Source organism: Schistosoma mansoni, chromosome 1, assembly GCF_000237925.1.
Source record: "Schistosoma mansoni strain Puerto Rico chromosome 1, complete genome".
Classification (NCBI taxonomy): domain Eukaryota; kingdom Metazoa; phylum Platyhelminthes; class Trematoda; order Strigeidida; family Schistosomatidae; genus Schistosoma; species Schistosoma mansoni.
This window is the reverse complement of record NC_031495.1, coordinates 25,555,534-25,576,989: the sequence shown is the minus strand read 5'-3', so window position 1 is coordinate 25,576,989 and position 21,456 is coordinate 25,555,534. Positions and strand designations below refer to the sequence as shown.

The window sequence follows — 21,456 nt, the reverse complement described above, 5'->3', positions numbered from 1 at the left end:
TCAAAACCCTTAGCTATCGAATACGCACTATGTGTTCGGCGGATGTAGTTGACAATGAGCTAAACACATTGCATAATGCTCTGAGGGAGAACGGGTATCCCAGAAAGTTTATAATTAAATATATGATCTTTAAAGTGAAAATAGGCGAATTCCAAACGGTCAAGAAAAAGTCCTTGTTCATGCGCCTACAATTCAGGGGGGATGCCGCTAGCGAAATACTTGCTCAGAGATTACGCAGATCTATCCAAAAATCTTTCAACGCAGGTGAACTACGTTTGGTGTTTTCTACGCGTCCAATGGTGACACCGAGGCTTAAAGATGAAGTTCCTAGAATGACCACTTCATTTTGTATTTATCAGTTCGACTGCTCCTGTGGAGCAAGTTATATTGGTCGAAGTTCTAGGAATTTACATTTTCGTGCTCGTGAACACCTCCCAGCGTGGCTAAGCAAAGGTCTGATGAGGAAAGTAAACAGCTCGATTTTGGCCCATTTAGTACAAACTGGTCACAGTGCCAGTATAAACCAATCTTTTTCAATTATTTATCGGGTCAGTAACTTTTTGCCTAAGCTTGTCAGGCTTAAAGTCCTTCAAACGGCGGAGGCAGTAGCCATCAGAATGAAGAAACCTGAGCTATGTGTACAGAAGAAATATCTCCAACCCCTACTCCTCCCTTGGCCAACTACAAGGCCAATTAATGAACAATCATCTTAGTTATTGTATGACCTAATTTGACTATGTACTTACGACCTTTCGTAGTCAAATGTAATTGTCTCTCTTATCTTTATTCACAAATTTTTGTATTTTATTATTATTATTATTGGTTAAATATCATTATTAATCCCCCCTATACATGATTCATTCACATCGCATTGATCCCTCCTTATTATGTCTCACTAATTTTTCACACAATTTAGTCTTCCACTTGATCGAATTGTAATTGCACTATCATATCTCTCTCACCCTATCTGATCCATATTTATATTCTGATCACAGATCTTAAATTTTCACTTTACATATATACAGATTCAAGTTAACATTCTATATGAGTCATATCAACATTAACGATTTTATTCTATTTGATTTGACATTCCTAAATTTACATGCATTAAACGATGTACTTTGCCTTTAACTTGGCCATTTTTTCGGATTATTAATTTGGATATATAATTGTAGAACCTGAAGAGAATTCATCGAAAAGAATATTCTTCGTTCAAATATTAGTCTTATCTAAAACTTCACTTATTACTGTGGTCCCAATACTTATGTTTTTCATCAGTACACACAAGTTTTGTTTCTCATACTGATTTCCGCAGTATCACCTTATTTTTGTATTTAGTGTGTGTCTTTGTTAATATACTGATATATCGAACCATATTTCCCTCATCAGTTCATCAAAGCACTTGTTTGTAGATGAGAAAGGTAAATATTTAACTCCTAGTTAGCTTATAATCATGGACGTGTGTAGATTAATTTGGACTGATTAAGTGATAAGTTGATTAAAAAGAGGCAATAAGTTGTTAACAAGAGATAATTATTCAAACCACATTCATTGTAATCTAGTCCCTTGATATTTATTTATCTGTAAAATTATCATTTTAATTACTTTTAATGAACATAGCTAAGCTATGATATTGTCTAAACATTCGTTACATTAGTCATTTTCATCCTTCATAGCTTAGCAACGAGGAGATAAAATTAGCTTTACATATACAGATAGCGATGATGTCTAGTCAAGCCAAAAAGGATCATGAAGCTGTTTGTCATCATAAGTTTGGTGCACGCCATATCTACAGTGTTTATGCAGAAACTTTTTGACTTTTATTAATAACGTAGACAAAACACACGGCGAATCGTACTGTATAAAAGTAAGCTATAGAGATACAACTATTTTCACTACCCAACTTAAATGTTTCAGTTCTCTTCTTTAAATTAATGATAGTTAATAGTTGGTCAAATATTTTGTTCTCAGTAAGTTTAAGTGAAAAAACCACCATCGTTATCACGATGGAAACCATTTACCAACTGCTTATGATGTAGATTCAAATCTCACCGGGAATATCAGTCCCTTCACGATTGCAGGTAGGCGCTGCTGACGAGTACCAACTAGCACAAAACCCCAAGTTTAAGGTTTCTTGCCAACTAATTCCAATAACAACAACAACAAAACAGTGCGTGCGTTGTCTATACTAGTGGCCACGTTAAAACTTGATCTATGGGATTTGACCACCACCAAAGATTGGACAAATACCATTAATCATCACTATTCCATGATTATTCAATGTACATGTCGTTATAACTGTTATAATTTCACTTATTATGACCCAGCTATTCCTATTGCTTGACATTCTTGGACACCAATACACTCGACAAGTCCCCAAATCAGGGAAAAAATTATATTCTGAATAACAAGGATCGATGAAAGTAAGAAGCGCAATAAGAAGTATATTTATAGCTTTTACATGTGAAGATTCTAGAGTCCTCTCCAAGCATCGACTAGCGTTGATCATTGCCCTACATCTAATTGGGCCGACGTACAACAGATAAACCCTTTTGGTTAGTACCAACCAGCACAAACTTCGATAAAAAATTTCCTGTCACTAGCCTGCGGCTATTTAACATTAAATATTTTTGATAATATTATATTGACCATTTTGTTATTATTGTTTACTGATTGTTTTTTCTGTATTTCCTAAATTTAGGCAAGGAGCAGTGCGAAATAGTTAGTTCGTCGAACTTATCCACAGGTCTATCGGGATTATGATATATTTGTTACTTAATATGCAGAATTATTATTTATTAATCAGACAAAATAGAAAGTTTTTGATCGTGTGTACATGTTTACTGACTATCATATTTCTTTACATAATTATTTCATTGTGGAATCCATATCCATCTGTAACAAGTCATGGACTTACATCTGTAGATTATTTAACAAGAAAAGAAATTCCCCATCAAGAAAACAATGGAAATTTACTTCTAAATTCAGCATCTACTTTACCATTTCTTATTGATGAATTAATGCGTATCAATCACTCTGTTCATGATGAATTAATTGATTTACATCAAAGACGTAAAGAATTGGTGGACACTAATACTGTCCTTCAAAATCAAGTGGAACGTTTACGATCTATTCTTGTAGAACATTCAAGGCAAATAATACGTCTCCGAGTATGTTACTATCAAATAACTGAATATTTTCTCATTATTGAGGAGTAAACTAATATGAATAAGTATATCACTAATGTTGATTTTTGTGATTAACTGAGTGATCACTGGGTTTATGTATAAATGAACAATGTGTAAAGTAGGTGTTACTTATTGTTGTGGTATTTACAAATATTTGGTTATAACTATCTCCGTTTAACTAGACAAGGTCAACGTTCTAAACACAATATTGTCCCGCTGTTTCTATCTTTAATAAAATGTATTGATTACCGATTCCTTCGTAGATATCTTTTAAGAGAGATAACAGCACCTTTATTTTCAAGTTGTAAAAGCGACATTTTTCCGAAGTTCTGTGCTAGGTATATTGGGCATATTAAAAAAATTACATAACATTGATTTTGATTAATATCTGTCTTATAGTTAGACTGGAAATAAGCATTTCCTCAGTGTCTGGATAACGCATATAAAAATCTAGCATCCAATATCAGTACAATCCATATCAAGCCATAACCGAGTGAAGCATAGAGCTAAAAATTTCGACTCAAATAGTATCTAACCACTTCAGATTCAACGCACAGAACATGCGGAGTTTAATCTAACAAAACTGGTATCTTGAAGTGAAACGGGGTTCGGACTATAGACTAAATAGATGGTCAGGTTTTGTAACTGTTAAGTTACTGTTGCATATTCCCGTATGTGATTCATAGCTACTTCTACTGGTCCAAATTCGATCTTCTTGTAAATCAAAGGAAAATAGTTGTTTGAAGTGATAGAAGTAAATAAATTAGCATTGGCCATATTGCTTTTTGTGGTTTATCGGTTACAAATAATTACAACTTACGTAGTAAATGCATCTATGTAAGTTATTCTGTGCACTGCACTTGGCTAACCGGGTCGTATTAACTGACGATCAAGGCTACAATGGATGGATTAAACTTATAATTAGTAGTATCACTAACTTTTATACCCAAAGTTTGTCCGATTATATGAACATTTACTTGGTAAGTGAGTTATATTCTGAAATCCTCTAGGATGATTTGTTACTCCCAAATAAACTTTTATATTTTAGGCCACTTTAGATTCATACAAACAAACTATTTCAGATAATACTGCATCGTCAGCTGTATTTTATTCCAAATGGCCAGTTGTTTATCTTAAATTAAATAATGAGAGTATAAATTATCCTGTCACAAGCTCATCAAACGAATTATGCACCATAGAATCCTGTATCAATTGGAATCGGTGTCGATTTATAAGGTTTTTAAAGTTTTGCACTGATTATTATGGTTCAAATAATACTATATCATTTGACAAATTACTACAAAGTTCTCCACATTTTACTGAAAGATGTAATATTGAAAATAATTCATGTTTAAAACTGACTTTCGGTGTTGAAGGTGCTCAAAAATGTATAGAGGAATCTGAACTGACATCAACAAACTTGCCAACCTGTATAGTCTTGTTTTTCAATGCATTGGAACTTGATCAAATATATCGGAAATATAATTATTCAACAAATCATCTTAACTTCCTACTGGTCGCCTATTCATTTCCTGAAAACACATTTCGCCGAGGATTCGATTTCTTATTGCCAATAAATTACGATATTTTATGTAAATACTCGAAAAAAATTTGCTCTATTTCTTCACCTTTGAGTTTACTACCAGGAAGACGTTCATTATTACTCAGCTTCAATGTTGGGATACTGTCCAAAAGTCGTCTTGCTCAAAATCACTCATCATTGGATAATTTAGTTATTGAACACTTGAAAATGTTGGATAACGATAGTCATAAAAAGAATGAGTCAACCTCTTTTATTTCCATATCAATTAATAAAAATTCCAATGAACTGGAAAGTTGTTGGTCTAATAAATATAAAGAATTCCTATCACGAAATTCCCTATCTGACACTGATTGGTTTCCATGTGAAGATTCTTCATCAGTAAGTTACACTGTACAAGTCCATGTTTAGAGTTAATTTTACCTTATCCAATTAAAAATTGCTTTTGTAAGTTTTATATTGGCAGTATTTGCCTGTAGATGTTTTTAAAACTTAGTCGTTTTGTATGCTATTAGAACATATATCACTTGTGTATCGTTAAAAACATCAGCGAACAATAATTAAAGTCAAATGTTCCAACATACTAGTCAGACATGTAAGAAAAGAGATTGTTAACGAAAACGAATTAATGATGGTTTAAGTCTCTGTTCAAATATTCTGCTAATAATTTCTGGAAACATTACGGCTGACGTATAATAACCCTTCAAATTTCAAACCGTCGATAAAAAAACTAAAAGGATCACTGATTTAGACTCACGAGCTGTGTTTTGGAAAGCTACCATACAGTTAAATAGCTATAAGATGTTTTATTTTAGTATATTGTAGGGTTTTAACACTCGTTACCAACAGATAAATCCCGTACGCGAATGCACTTTAGCAACCTCTTCATGGGTAACTGATGAACACTGTTAGTCACTATCACAGATATCATTATTCGAATGTGCTATTTTCCATTTAAGTTGTTGGATAGTTTCCTTATGTTTGCCGAGTTTTTCTGTTTTAAAAGAACGAAATCAGGAATTCTCAGTTCGCGCTTTCGTTATTGCTAAAAGAAAATTAACATAAAAACCAAAGAAATAGAATATGACAGCAGACTAAATATAAGAAATATAGTTTTTAATGAATAAATTAAATTCAGGGATAAAATGTGTGTAATTATATTAAAACTCAAGGTCTAGGATAACATTTAGACTGAATACATCCGCGTCTTTTTTGCCGGTATTCCTATATAGCTCATTTCACTACATTCAATGACTTTGTAAATTAATAATTTGTACTATTTTGCTCGGTCCCTGATCATTATAGAATCTATTCCTTTTATGGTATATATCATAAGTATATTGAACATCCATTTCAGGTTAATCTCATTGAGTTAAAATTGTTTAGTGTTATAGCAAGAATTTTCTTTGGGATCATAGCGAATGACTGTAACATAGTCTTATCCTCGTTTTCACAATGCAAGTTATTTTATTACTGATAAAAAAGACGTTGAATATAACATTTATTTGTTATCTATAATTGTATTTCTTGTTGTCTATATTCTTAAATGTTGATTCGATTCAGATAATATCTTGAAGTTTACATTTAATTATCTGTTTAAAGTACATTCTTATTTCTTTTACTTAATGGACAGCGTATTATCAAAGTGATTAAGTTAGTCATCCATTCATTTTAATTTCTAGAATTAGTATTCTTAATGGTAAGTAAAAAGAGGAAGACTAATATTTCAATCATGTTTCTTTTAAATACATGCACGTCATTGTTTTCCCTTGTACCTTTTTTATTATTTTCAATTGCTAAGCTTTGGTTAACTGCTAAACGAAAAAAGAGCGCTTTTACAATTAACTGTAACGTTTAATTTTAAAAAAAAGTATGGTGTAACTGTCTTTTTGTTTTAGTCATAAAATCTGAATTTGGCGATTGAATAAACCTCTGTGTGTGTTTGTGCACTCGTGTTACAAAGTGATTAAGTCATTATATATATATATATATATATATATATATATATATGCGATTATATTCAAGGTCCTGTAAGTTATACACTAACGACACTATCTTATAAATATGCACAGGGATTTTGTGTGTTTATAACAGATGTTCATGTATTGAGTTTTCGTATTTGTGTTCTTAAATTATCATTTCCATGTTTTATCTATGTAATTAAATATCCATATACAGTTTTATATACCCTACTTAGATTAGCACACATTGTTTTACTATCCAACGGGATGGAGTTTATACTTTTTGTCCATTATTTGGTATTCCAGCATTTTAGTCAGTAAATCACCGTGTCAATAATATTGGACAGTTGGTTCTTTCCGAATGATTTTAGTAGAAGTTGTATATATCCAGTATGTTCAACAAAACAAACCATTAATTCGTAAAATAAAGTTAAAAATACTTTATTAGTATATTATTGATAAGGTTTTTTTGGAAAAGTAAACAATTCTACTGTCATAATACATCACTGCTAAAAACCATCCTGTTCATGACGTAATCATAATTTATCAAGTTTTTAACTTTAATGAGTCTCGCTGAACATTTTTAGAATCACCGGGTGTAATGTTATTCTTTTTTGTTTTCTATTTTATTTCTAAACCTAATTCCCTTCGCTTATAAGGCAAAAGTTCTGTATTGAATTTTTAATAATTTGAAATTTTTATGTGTATACTTACACTGATGAGCAGTCATATGGTTATCCAACTTTTTAATGTAACCCAGTGATGACGTATTAAATTAACTGTTTTGATTGAAAGTACTTTTCTTGGATGATGGAACAGTGTCCCCCCTGTTTAAACCAAGGAACTACAGCTTATGTGTGATTCTATTAGCTCGTTGGTTAAAATACTCGTTTTGCAGGCGATGAGCCCTAGGTTCGAGTTCCACCCGAAATATTATATATAACCCTCGAACGGTATATTAAGTTCACAGACTATGTTTTCTCTTGTTGTTTTATAGCACTTTAATTAAAGTTGTATTTAACTAATCTTCAGCTTCTTCGCAAGTCAACCTTTGGATTAATAATGACTGGTGCAAAGAATTCGTATTTGAGTTTAGGATTACGAATTCAGTTGATTAACTGTTTAGCTAATGGTGCTATTCCTGTGTTTATTGGAAATAACGATATATATTCTGATGAAGCAATCAACTCGGAGTTATTGTCTAAAGTTATTATACGCGTTCCTAGACCTCGAGTCGAGGAACTTCCAGCTTTACTTCAATCTTTACCTGAAGCGCATATCGTTGAGATTCGCCGACAGGTTAGTTTTACCATTGAAAATTTATTTGAATTAGAGAGTATTATAAGTCTTTTCATCTTTCTTTCTATCTATTTCACCTCCGCCACTTCATATCGTATTGTTTACGTAACCCACATCAGTTACTAATAGGGATAGTATCTTACAAGTACATATTAGAATCAAGCATATTTCTACTGTGTATACAATGTTACAGATACTGATGATTCAACATTATTGTCTATGAATTTCGAGTTCTTAAAAAAACCATTTGATATACTTAGTCTTCTTTTTTAGTAACATGGTTGATTTATTATGGTTATTTCCTTCAACACCATGGGAGATTATCTACTTCCATCAAATGCTGCTTTCCCACAGTGCAATTTTTTCTTTATTTGGCCTGTGATATTCTTTTTAAAACCAACTCAGCAGCAAAATATAGATTTTTGTTGTTGTCTCCAATCCATTTTTGTGTTTTGTGGTGATACCATTGCAATTGTAGAACTAACGTAGATGAAGATTTGAGTCAATTACCCGATTATTAAAAGTCGGTGTGTTTTAGTTTCCAAGTAACATGCCTAATAAATGGTATCCTTATAGCACATAAATAGTATGATTATTTTTTGTCATAACTATCTCGACTAACAAACATAAAAATGGATTTGGTAAGTGCTTTATCTGTCCATTGTCGGTTATTGACTTGTAATGCATCAGTAATCTGCTTCATTGATCTCATGCTTGTCGAACATTCTGGATTTACCTGAAAATTTAATACTAAACTCGTTAAAAAGAAAACGTTAGATGTCTTTATGTATAACAACGGTCAAGTGCTAAGCTGATTTACAATCTCAATAAATCCCAAATCATCCGATTGGTGATGTTTAACTTTTCAATATAGATTATAATTGAGAAGTCTATTTTACCGCATACACAAAGCCACATGGATTTCACCGGATCACATTACACAGAACCAAGTCAACCATATCCGCATCAATAAAAAGTTCGGAAGGACGATGGAGGACGTGAAAACCAAGAGAGGTGCTGATATAGCATCAGATCATCACTTGCTGGTCGCCACGATGAAACTGAAACTCAAGAAGCACTAGATACCGGGGCGGACAACACAAAAGCTTAATACGGCCTTTCTTCGGGATACTGACAGATTCAACGAATTCAAGATAACCCTCAGCCATAGGTTCTAAGTTTCCTGGCTCTTCACGATTTACTCAATGAAGTGGGAACTATCATGGAGAACAACTGGAAAGAGATCAGTGAGGCAAGCACTTCAACATGTCATGAGGTTCTGGGTCACAAAAAGCACCATCACAAGGAATGGGTCACTGTTGATACACTGGATAAGATTGAAGAAAGGAGGAACGAGAAGGCAGCAATCAATATCAACCGAACAAGAGCAGGGAATGGCAAGGCAAAAGCTGAATACAGAGAAGTAAACAAGCAAGTGAAGAGGACCACCAGAACTGACTAACGTAAATATGTGGAAGATTTGGCAATGATAGGGGAAAAGGCTGCAAGACAAGGAAACATGAGACAGTTGTATGATACAACAAAGAAGGTCGCTGGAAATCACCATAAACCAGAACGACCAGTGAAAATCAGGGAAGGCAAGGTAATCACCAACATTGAAGAGCAGCGAAACAGGTGGGTAGGGCACTTTAAGGAACTCTTGAATCGACCAGCCCCAGTGAACCCATCCAACACCGAAGCAGCACCCACGGACCTCCCAATCGATGTTGGCCCACCAGCAATTGGAGAGATCAGCATGACTATCAAACAAACCAAGAGTGGCAAAGCAGTGGGACCAGAAAGCATTCCAGCAGAGGCATTGAAAGCAAATGTAGCAGTAACTGCAAAGATACTCCAAATTCTCTTCAGTAAGATTTGAAATAAAGAACAAGTACCAAGAGACTGAAAAGAAGGACACCTGACTAAAATATCAAAAAAGGCAATCTCAGCGAGTATGATAACTACAGGGACATCACTCTTCTCTCAATACCAGGAAAATTCTTCAACAGGGTATTGTTAAACAGAATAAAGGACTCCGTAGACGCCGAGATCAACAGACTGGATTCCGTAAGGATCGATCGTGTACAGACCAAATCGCAACACTATGGATCATTGTGGAATAATCAATTGAATAGGATTCATCACTCTACATCAACTTCATTGACTACGAGAAGGTATTTAATAGTGTGGACAGGACAACACTGTGGAGGCTTCTTCGACACTACGGCGTGACTGAGAAGATAGTCAATATTATACGGAATTCTTATGATGGATTAAATTGCAAAATCGTGCATAGAGGATAGCTCACAGACTCATTCGAGGTAAAGACCGGTGTCAGGCAACGTTGCTTACTCTCACCCTTTCTCTTTCTCCTGGTGATCGACTGGATTATGAAGACGTCAACATCTGAGGGAAAGCATGGTATACAGTGGATAGCTATGATAAAGTTGCACGATCTAGACTTCGCAGATGATCTGGCTTTTCTATCGCCCACGCATAACAAATGCAGAAGAAGACGATCAGTGTAGCAGCAGTAGGTATCAACATACACAAAGCGAAAAGCAGGATTCTCCGATGCAACACAACATGCACCAGTCGAATCACACTTGATGGAGAACTTTGAAGGATGTAAAGACCTTTACATATCTGGGCAGCATCATTGATGAAAACGGTGGATCTGATGCAGATGTGAAGTCGCAAATCGACAAAGCAAGGGCAGCATATTCACAACTGAAGAACATCTAGAACTCAAAGCAATTGTCAACCAACACCAAGATCAGAATTTTCAACACAAATGTCAGGACAGTTCTACTGTTTGGGGCGGAAACCTAGAGAACTACAAAAGCCATCATTCAGAAGATGCAAGTGTTTATTAATAGTTGTCTACGCAAAATACTTCAGATCCATTGGCCAGACACTATCAGTAACAACCTACTGTAGGAGAGAACAAACCAGATTTCAGCGGAGGAAGAAATCAAGCAGAAGCGATGGAAGTGGATAGGACACACATTGATGAGAACACTCAACTGCGTGACAAGGCAAGTTCTCACTTGGAATCCTCAAGGTCAAAGAACACATTACGCCGAGAAATGGAAATAGATAAGGGAAGAGTGAACAACAACTGGATAGAACTAGAAAAGAAGGCCCAGGACAAAGTTGGTTGGAGAATGCTGGTCAGCGGCCTATGCTAAAATGGGAGTAACAGGCGAAAGTAAGTTGATTATCCTTTTCTCTATGCTAAGTAGTAGGAACTTTGAGTCAAAATACTATACAATTTCAAAACAACGAAATCAGGGCATTAGATCATGAAGAAAAATGCTGATTTTCTTTTATTGAGATAATGAATCGATCAATGTTAGACCACCATTAAAAACCTGGAAGCACTAGATAGCCGTTTTATCCTAGTATGAGACTCCTCAGCAGTGCACATCCACTATCCCACACGAAGGACTTAAACACAAGGTCTTCAATCTCGCGCGAATGCTCAACCTGTAGACCACTGAGCCGGGATCAAACAATGTTAATGCCCAACTTCAACCAATCCACGATATTGCGCGTCCATCTTTGGGTATGAGGCAGTTACCTACCCACTGCTGAGGAGTCTCATACTAGGAAGAAGCGGCTATCCAGTGGTTCCAGGTGTTCAGTAGTGGCCTTACATTGACCGGTTCATGGTACTAATACGAAATCGACAATCTCCACAACCCTGTACTAGTAAATTTTCTTCTCTGAACCTTCTTCATTACGTTTACTATATACGATTACTTAACTTTCCCTTGTATTTTCTCAAAATTTTTTTCAGGGCCAAATTTTATTTCAGCGTTACTTAAAAGATAAATCATCACAACTTACCACTTTATTGTTAGCTGTTAGTCGACGTCTTGGTTTTCCCCAACCTCCTGCTCCTCAATGGTCAAGTTTACCGGTTTATAAGGAGTTTCAACCACCAAAACAGTATCCAATACATAAAGAGAATAATTTTCAAGTCGATTTAGATGATTTCCTCGGTCCAATCGGACCACAACAATCTTCTATTAGTTATCAATCGAATTATACAGGTCCTGGTGGATCAGCTCGATTGGCTAGTGTATCTTTTTACGGTGGGATTAGTGACGTGGTTAATCCATTATGGTTATTTCCTTCAACACCATGGGAGCCCCCACTCCCATCAGATGCTGCATTTGTACCATGTGTGTCTCCTTGATATTGTATCGTTCTAATAATGAGTACTTTATACCCGTTTAAAAGTAGTTTTATTATTAATTAGTAGACTACATATTTAAAGATATTAAATAACTCTGTGCGTGATTGCCTATTTATTACTAGTTGATTTATTCATTCATGTGTAAATCAGATGCGACATTGATAACGGTCCGCTGAATTTAGGAGTATAATAGGGACATAACATTCTCGGTAGGTGTAGATTGATCAACTTAATTCAGTACAATCCAATCCAATTTATAGGAACGTAGTGTGACAATTTTTACGATGGCTCAATCAATTTGATATATAATGACTGAAGTCACACAACAAATGATTTGTTCACAGAATGAGCCTCTTAATCCCTATGGAATCGACTCTTGAATACGTAATCATACTAGTCAACCGATTGAATATGTGAGTACTTCATATTAAGAAATCAAATCTATCATTGACAAGCAGAAATCTTGAATCGAAATAGTTTGACTATGAAATACACTTGTCAGTTAACAAATGATCAAACAAGACTGAAAATAAATGTCACAAAACATTCATTAATAACCAACTTGTAACTCCTTGTAACAGGACTTTTTAGTAATGGTTAGATGGTTAAAACATTCATTACAAGTTCACATCACAATTCATACACTTCAGTTTTTAATGTAAGAAATAATTACATTTTGGAATATTTTCAATTATAAACTTCAACTTTGTCTGTATAAAGTTTTCTTAAGAAAACTAACTTAATCCGGTGATAAAATTCGAGTGCATACTTCTATGAATGATATAAAATTTGTTTCGCCAAACAGGAATATTAGGACAGTTTGGTATAGATTTTTGTCGGTAAGATAATTGCTAATGTTGGTGGTATAAATGGAAATCCATCACGGTAGTGAAAAGTTGTGCGTGTATGCTTCACGTCGCTTTTTCGCAATTCGTTGTGCAATAATGATGTGTGTTTTACTCTCGTTTACCTATATACTACTGTCCACATGTCGTTCTTACTCTCTTATTGACTTTTCATTTATGAATTTAACATGAAGTGTGATATATACTACTTGGTTACAACTTGCATTATCTTCCTATCTGCTTTCACGTTTATTTTGTAGATGGTTCTACAAATCATGGATTAAGACCAATTAACCATACTATAAATCTTGCGGGATATGAATTCAATATGAATTTAGGTGGAATGTATCCATATGAACAGTTTACGAGTAAGTACCGAACCAATCAACAGAGTGATATATATATATATATATATATATATATATATAATTAGTAATATTTGTCATTCTAATTTTTTTCGTTCATTTATGTCCATTGTTTCACATCATATTTTACCTAAATGTTAAATTTCAGTACATATATGGTTGTAAGCAGCTAATGAGAAACCACGAAATATAATGAATTCATATTGTTCTGTCTCTATTGTTCTTCTAACTTCTGATTACCAGTTTTTCTGTTATTTGAACATCCCGAATTGTTGCATCGACTAATTCCATGAGGTAATAAGCTTTCATTTTGGCGAACTATTAGTTGGAACTAATCTGTTAGTTGTAGAGCAGTTTTTGGTCATTACTGACTGGATAAATTACATAATACCATCCAAAACTGATCGTATTAGGATTGTACTTTGACAAACGAAATTAACAGTAATGTAACCAGCGTACGCCTACCATTTAAAATGATTTAGAGTAATATCGTCTGGAACGTCTCTTTGACAATCGAGTCATTGGATGACGCTTAAACAGCGCGTATAAAGATAACTAACTTAAATATAGTTCGTATTTGATGTAAGCAGTTATTATTAGTGATATAAAGTCGGTTTCATAATGATTAATAGAAAGATCTTAAATAAGTAAGAACGGGGACATACCTTGTGAGTGACTTAGTTTATTTGACTCAATTCAGTCGACTCGCATAGACGTAGAAAAGGATGATCAATACAATAAAACTACTGTTCATTATACGCCTCCTACAAATAAGTCATTTTTATTATCCGATCAAGGACAATAAGAGCATACTAATGGTTAACCATTGTAAACATAATCTGACCAATGAAAACCTATTGGCCCAACATACATCAGCTAGTCAATATTTGTTTTTCACTAGAATACTTTGTTGTACTTGTTCATTGTTTCGTTGATTTACCTATTTTCTTTTTCTTCTTCATTTTTTTAGTTGTAGTCCTTACTTATGACCGGTTTAATTTATTATGTCAAACATTAGAGAGCTTTCTAAATCTTCCATATTTGCATTCGATTTTGGTTGTATGGAACAATCCTGTTCCACCCAATCCTGATCTTAGCTGGCCACAATTGCATGTTCCAATTAAAGTTAGTTTCCAGTTATTTTTTCATTCGTTCTAAATTAAGTTTTATATAACATTACTGTCGAACATAATTTCCCATCATTTATAGTCAAACATTATAGTGTTAATTTCTTTAGAAAACATTAAGATTTTATGTAATCTTGGATGATATATGAAAGTTTATTGGAAATATTTTCAATCTAGTCACATTTTCTTGGTAAAAATTTTCTATCTAGTTCGACTGATTTAATAATAACTTGTTCTAAACTATAATTGGACCGAATAATTATAATAACGAATTTTGAAAAAATTTTGTGGAGATTAGTTTAATTCATATGTTGTATTTTTTATCCGTTCATTTAAACTACAACGGTCAGCTTGCTAATGACCCACCTCAAAATGTTCCTGAAGTTTTAATGAAAAGTTATGACTTGGAGTTCAGGCATGTCAGTTGTGAAGTAGATGTCATCAGTAATATTGGATTATTGTTGCCGCCAGATCACAAATTGATTGGAGTTGGAATTAGACTACTAGACGTTAATTCAGTGGTTCTAATTCTTCTACTTTTGCCGTAAGACTTAAAGATCCTGGACCAGATCCTTTGTAGGATCATAGCTGGACGCTACCGAGGAGTCCAATTCTAGTACCAAACAGCTGTTTTATGCTTCCTGATCTCAAACAATACCCCAGCTCGAATCAGTTTGTGACGCATACAACTTATAATTAATAATGAATGCTTTAATTTCCATAATTAAATACTCAATTGTAGTTGTTTGCAATAATGGTTATTTTATTTGTCTATGAGAGTAACTTGTTTATATTGATTAAAAAATTCATTATCTTGGAAATGTTTTCATCGTTAACATAAATTTCAAAAAGTATATCAACTTTGTTTTTCTCAAGAGACATAAAACAATATGAATCGAAACATAAAAGTATTTGGTAAAACTTTCAACTTATACCTTCTTATTCCTTTTCCTACTCAATTCGATGACTAACAAGTATCATGATATATATATATATATATATATATATATATATATATATATATATATATATATATATATATATATATATTTAAATGAATAACGACTCGCTGTCGTTTTCCATAGGGTTTATCAATTATATCAAAGTTTTCTTTCCAATGAATAGATGTTAGCAGTTGATTTCCAACAAATTTTAATACAGTTTTATTTTATCAAATTATGAATTAATATAACTTTATTTATTGCTCATGCTAATTATCATTCAGATAACATTTTTAAGCAATGATTGTTTCATAGATGTTTGAAAGTGTCTTTATTTTTTTGACGACTTACTTGTTCATATAAACAAAAGTTACAATTGAACATCAATGTACAATAATTTTTTTATCTGAAAATGTTAGTCAAATGTTATTTTAAATTATCATTATTAATTTTAAATATATAGTTTAGATCATGAGTTAATTGAAGCTAGACCACCATGGGAAACCTGGAAGCACTGGACAGCCGTTTCGTCCTATTGTGGGATCTTTCAGCAGTACACCCCTTCTGATAATGATCATATGCTCACTAGTGACTGGCTCCATGAGGTATTTCCTGGAGTTCTAGTGAGAAGCAGTAACGAGTGGAGTTCAACGAGGTCTGTTGAGAGATATCAACTCACCGAAGGCATTGGTGAATGGTTGCTCAATTTCGTGGATTTGTTGAAGTTAGACATTAACACCATTGGATGTCGGCTCAGTGGTCTAGTGGTTAAGTGCTCGCGTGCGAGACTGTTAGGTCCTGGGTTCGAATCTCGCGAGGCGGGATCGTGGATGCGCACTGCTGAGGGGTCCCATAATAGGACGAAATGGCCATCCAGTACTTCCAGGTTTTCCATGGTGGTCTAGCTTCAATTGACTCATGATCTCAAGTATATAAAATTACTAAATTCTCCACAAAACCCCCTTCTGATAATTTTAAATATAATTTAATGGTTCATGTTACTGTTTAGATTGATTGAATAACAAATTTCTGTTTTTTTTCAAGTTTGATATCCCACATGGCACTTTGATAATTCATTTTAAAGTCTAGAGGTTATGTAGAGCTCATTGTACTTGAAAAACTGCCATTTTTCACTGAACATTAAAAGTAAACAAATTATTTGTAGTAAATTATTTTTTTTAATAGGTTATCCGTAGCCAAAATAACAGTTTGAATAATCGATTTTTGCCTTATGATTTAATCGAAACTGATGCAATACTATCTATTGATGATGATATTCAACTACGTCATGATGAAATTGTCTTTGGATTTCGGTAAGTGAAATACATGTAAATTTCTCAGATTTTCAAGTATTAGTTCGACTTGGTTATTGAAAATTTTATAATTGAAATGGGTCATTGTTCTTGAACATTGGTTGGTTTTCAAATAAAAGAATGATTGAGTTGTTTAGGGACTTGATGTAAAGTCATCGGTCAGTAAATTCAACTTGTACATTCTCCTTCTTTACTACTTGCGTCTAAACAGCTGGATAATATTTGTAACTTTCATACAATAAATTTGTTGCTAAAATCCTAGTGCACAAACCTGTACTTTGCCTTTGTGATATCTAGAATGTTTTTATTAGTCAAGCAGACAGAAAACACGATCTTTATGGAATGATTTTTTGAAGGGACTCCTAATCAATATTTTTAAACAAACCTCTCGTCGTGAGGCCTGACGTTCCTGAGTTCGACTCATGGAGAGTTCGTGGGTTTTGACTGCTAGGAAATCCTGTAGTGGTACGAAATGATGATTCAGTACATTTTAGTATTCAATGGGTCCTTTTGCTAACCTCTGTTTGTGTTGGAAAATTTAGTAATTTCCATAAACATCTCTTGTTGATAATGTATGTTGTACCCATAAGTGGCTAATGTTGGAAAGAGTTCCAAAAGTGTAGTGACGAGACGGGATCGATGAAATCAACTTTTTATTGTTTACTTGTTTCATATATATCATCGTTCACTACTATAAAAATATTTTTTCTATGAATGGCCCTTGAAATTTTAGTGTTTGGCGTGAACATCGTGATCAGTTGGTTGGTTTCCCAGCACGAGCTCATTTTTGGAATGGTTCTGATAGTTCATGGTTTTATAATTCTGATTATATGTGTGAATTTTCAATGATTCTCACTGGAGCTGCATTTTTTCATAAGGTATTTCATTTTTCATGGTCAATTTTTGTAATATTTCATTGATAATCATAACAATGATAATAAACCTAAATTATGAGTATAAGCTGATTCGATAGTAGGTTTGAGTTAAGCTTCTTGAAGTTAACGCAATTCTCATGTATGAATAAAATTGAGCGTTCAAATTACACCCGTTGCTGCACTCGTAACTATCAAAGTTTAGCCAGTTTATGTATGATTGGCATTGGGAGTATGTGTCTCTGTTTGTATTCAGGAGATTATGATTGGGACTAGTTGGGACACAAGATAGAATAAACTATGATTCATTTGTCTTTTCATTCTAAAAGTCGATTTACGTGGAAACTTCTCTAACCTGGTGCTTCTTATACCAAAACTTGTTAATGCACTATCGAAAATTTTGTCATACCTTCGTCTTTTAGTCAAACAATGATTAATTTTCATAGTTGTTTTAAAGACAAGTTTATAAATATGAACTTGATATATATATATATATATATCGCATCGGTGGAAAATTTTGCAGACTTATGATGCTCACATTTCTGACAACAACGAAAATCAACGTTTTTACAACTGACATACAAGCTTCTGACTTCATCTGACAAAAGTCCCTAAGTGAGCCTGGTGGGTTCTATACAGTGGACGCTTAATCGGAAAGTGAAGGCAGTTGTGTAATTTCTTAGTTGTCACCGACTATACTAGGCCTTATCCATTAATAGAGATGTTCAGCTCTTTCACATAGTGTGCTTTGGTACCAGAAGACTGTATTTGTTTAGAATCAACTCAAATATAGATATTGTAAATGTCATATACTATATATGCCGTTATTTATCTCACAATCAGTATTAAGGGAGATACTTTAATGATTCACTAATTTACAAACCCCGCTTCATTCAATGCCGTCAAGAAAGAGAAAACAAAAACTAAGTATTACTGTTTTATTTCGTTTTCCTCCACCCTCGGAATTTCGACATATAATAATCAGTTTATACTGAGAGGGAAAGTTCATATAAAAACCACAAAAAATGTCAAGATGTTTCAAAAGATTAATATGGAGTGTCCTTTTCATGCATTTAGACAGTCAGTGTAGCACTCATGTTAGACGCTTTAAACTGTAAGAAAGAAAGGGAAACTTAAAGACCTAAAGGTGTCAATCGAACAACTGACGAGTAATAAATATTTTGGGTTTCTCATAACCATGTTTTTAAAATTTCTTGCAATATTAAGTACGTGCTGTTAATCATGGTTGCAACTACAGTCAAAGACAGCTCATTACTTTGTTACTTTTATTATCTTACTGACATTAAGAGAGTTATAAACACTAATATAAATAGCAGTGAGTTTTCAAGAACAAATAAGTTTTCCATTGGTGGTTTATATTGCTTTTTTTGTTAAATGATTAGGTAGTATGTTTAGTAATAATGTACAATCCATAATTGTTTAGAGAAAATGTTAGTTTTTATAGAAACATTAGAAGACGGAGTTGATCTGAGAAACGTGAAATATTTGCTCCATACATTTGGAAACAGTCTGGTCACACATATACTTGTTAGGGCATTTTATATGAGAATTAATAAAGGTCAATTAAGTGAAAGTTATTAATTTTCATATAAAATGTCTTGACAAGTATATGTGTGGCCAGACTATTCGAAATGTATGGCGCAAATACTTCACATTTTTCAGATCAACTGCGTCTTCTAATTGTTCTATGGAAATTGATAAAAGGGACTTATGGCTTTAAAATACTAGTTGTTCGTTATCAAAATTACGCATTCTTTATTTTTAAATGAATTAATATATTTATAACAATCTACCCAATGCTCAATTTATTCAAAATTCTTTATTTTGTCTTAGTATTATACATTTGCTTATACATGGGAAATGTCTCCGGACATTCGTAACATGGTGAACAATTATTTCAATTGTGAAGATATAGCAATGAATTTTCTTTTAGCACATATAACTAGAAAACCCCCCATCAAGGTAAGTTTACATTTAATCACACTCATTTGTCTCTCTGATCCAACTTCTGTTGAGTGGTACTATTCTTTTGTGTGGTTGATAACACTTGAAATGTAGAATACTGGTTGGCCGCTTATTAAAACATGTGTTGAGATATTTTTTATTTTCACTTATAATAAGTTATACGTAACCTAACGAGAATCGCCTTTATATTGAACTAACTTAAAACATATTGAAAGCACGTTTATTAGACGAATAAATATCCCATTATTCTCGACGCAAAGTAGAAATAGTCTTCATATTGTAAAGGATTTCACATAAAAAGGTGTGCTGATCTCCATGTGTCTCGTTTCGTGTTTGTGCAGTGTGAACATTGCCTTTTACATTTGAAATGAAATAAACGAATAACTTAGGTGGAGTTTTGTTTTCTGAGCTGGATATTTTTTGTTGAAGCCTTTATTTGAATCTCTTGTGATCCCATAAAATCTTAATTTCTTATATATATATATATATATATATATATATATATATATATATATATATATATATAGCCTTTTTGGTGTAAGATGTCTTTGATTTTACTACACTTTTTTCATTTGAACTTGTTAGGTTACACTCCATTGGTCATTTGATTGCGTTTACTGTGGTTCTACTTTACACGACCGTTCAGATCACTATGCTGCTCGTTCCCGCTGCATTAACTGGTTAACAAGTCATTATGGATACAATCCTCTCATGTACAGTCAATACAGAGCTGACTCTGTATTATTCAAAACACGTATTCCACTCGGCAAACAAAAGTGTTATAAATACATATAATACTTCGTATTATTTATCATATTAAGTCATATGACACATTCTCGAGGATTGTTTAGATCTAGTTGCCTTGCGGATACTGCAGATTTTTCCCGTGTTTTGAGAGATCGTGTATTAATGCAAGTCCCCACTAAGAACCAAAGTGATGTTTGTATCACCTAGCTTTCTCTTTTTCCTCATGTGTTAAAAATGCGTTTCTCTACCGTTGTATAAGACTTTCGCTTCTAAGTGTCAGCATAGGGTAAGAAGTAGGTACACATTACGTTTTCTAGCTGCGATACAGATAACTGTGAAGATATTTCAAATCCTGTTAACAAGTCAATCATGTTTCATGAACATTGAGATTTTGTGCAATGAAAATTAGTAAGACGGGAAGTAAAATAAAGCCATTCGGGTGGGAGTACAGAGATAAGTGGTCACATAAATGATTTATGATGAGGAAACGTGGTCTATTAGACGGTATGTACCTCTTTCAGAGTTATGTATTGAAGTTACCAAATACAACGTTGAAGATCGGTCAGTCCATCTGCTCTTCTTGTCACTCAGTTTTCACCTCGTTTGTCCTAAGATTTTGCACACTAGTCCCATTGATCTTTATGAATTCAGCCTTAGGCTGTTTTGCAAAAGCAGTGGTACAATGGATGTCTTGCGTGCCTACCGATTTCTCTCGAAGAAACATGTGAGGCAAGTTGTGCCGATATATCATTTCCGATAAGACATTTCTTTTTGACTTTGAAGAGATCAGAAAGGGTTTTGTGGAGATTTCAGTATTTTCATAGTTGAAAGTGTGAGTCAATTGAAGCTTCGGTTGACTCATAATTTCAACTTTGAAGAGATCCACTATTTCTCCTTGGTGGGCATTGGTTTCTCTTCACGTTGCAATAGGCTTGATACCTACGTAGTACTTTGTTTAAACCTATTTTAGAAGCATCTAAGCTTCTTCTGGGAACTGTGGAAGATGACCGGTGAGTGTTTTGCTTACTATGCTATCATTTCGAAAGTCGAAGAACATAGTAGCAGAAT

At 33.7% G+C, this 21,456-nt stretch overlaps 1 protein-coding gene across 1 annotated transcript; it reads left to right on the top strand.

The window, feature by feature from the left end:
- Window positions 1–2,708: 2,708 nt before the first annotated feature.
- On the top strand, window positions 2,709–20,436 carry Smp_073220 (putative exostosin-3; the record flags this gene model as incomplete). Its single annotated transcript, XM_018793824.1, has 10 exons — window positions 2,709–3,170; window positions 4,237–5,109; window positions 7,722–7,988; window positions 11,791–12,178; window positions 13,298–13,405; window positions 14,373–14,527; window positions 16,656–16,783; window positions 17,517–17,661; window positions 19,510–19,638; window positions 20,227–20,436. Exons 1-10 carry the CDS (start codon window positions 2,760–2,762, stop codon window positions 20,434–20,436), a joined length of 2,814 nt encoding a protein of 937 aa, XP_018648297.1. The 5' UTR covers window positions 2,709–2,759.
- Between the last annotated feature and the right edge of the window lie 1,020 nt (window positions 20,437–21,456).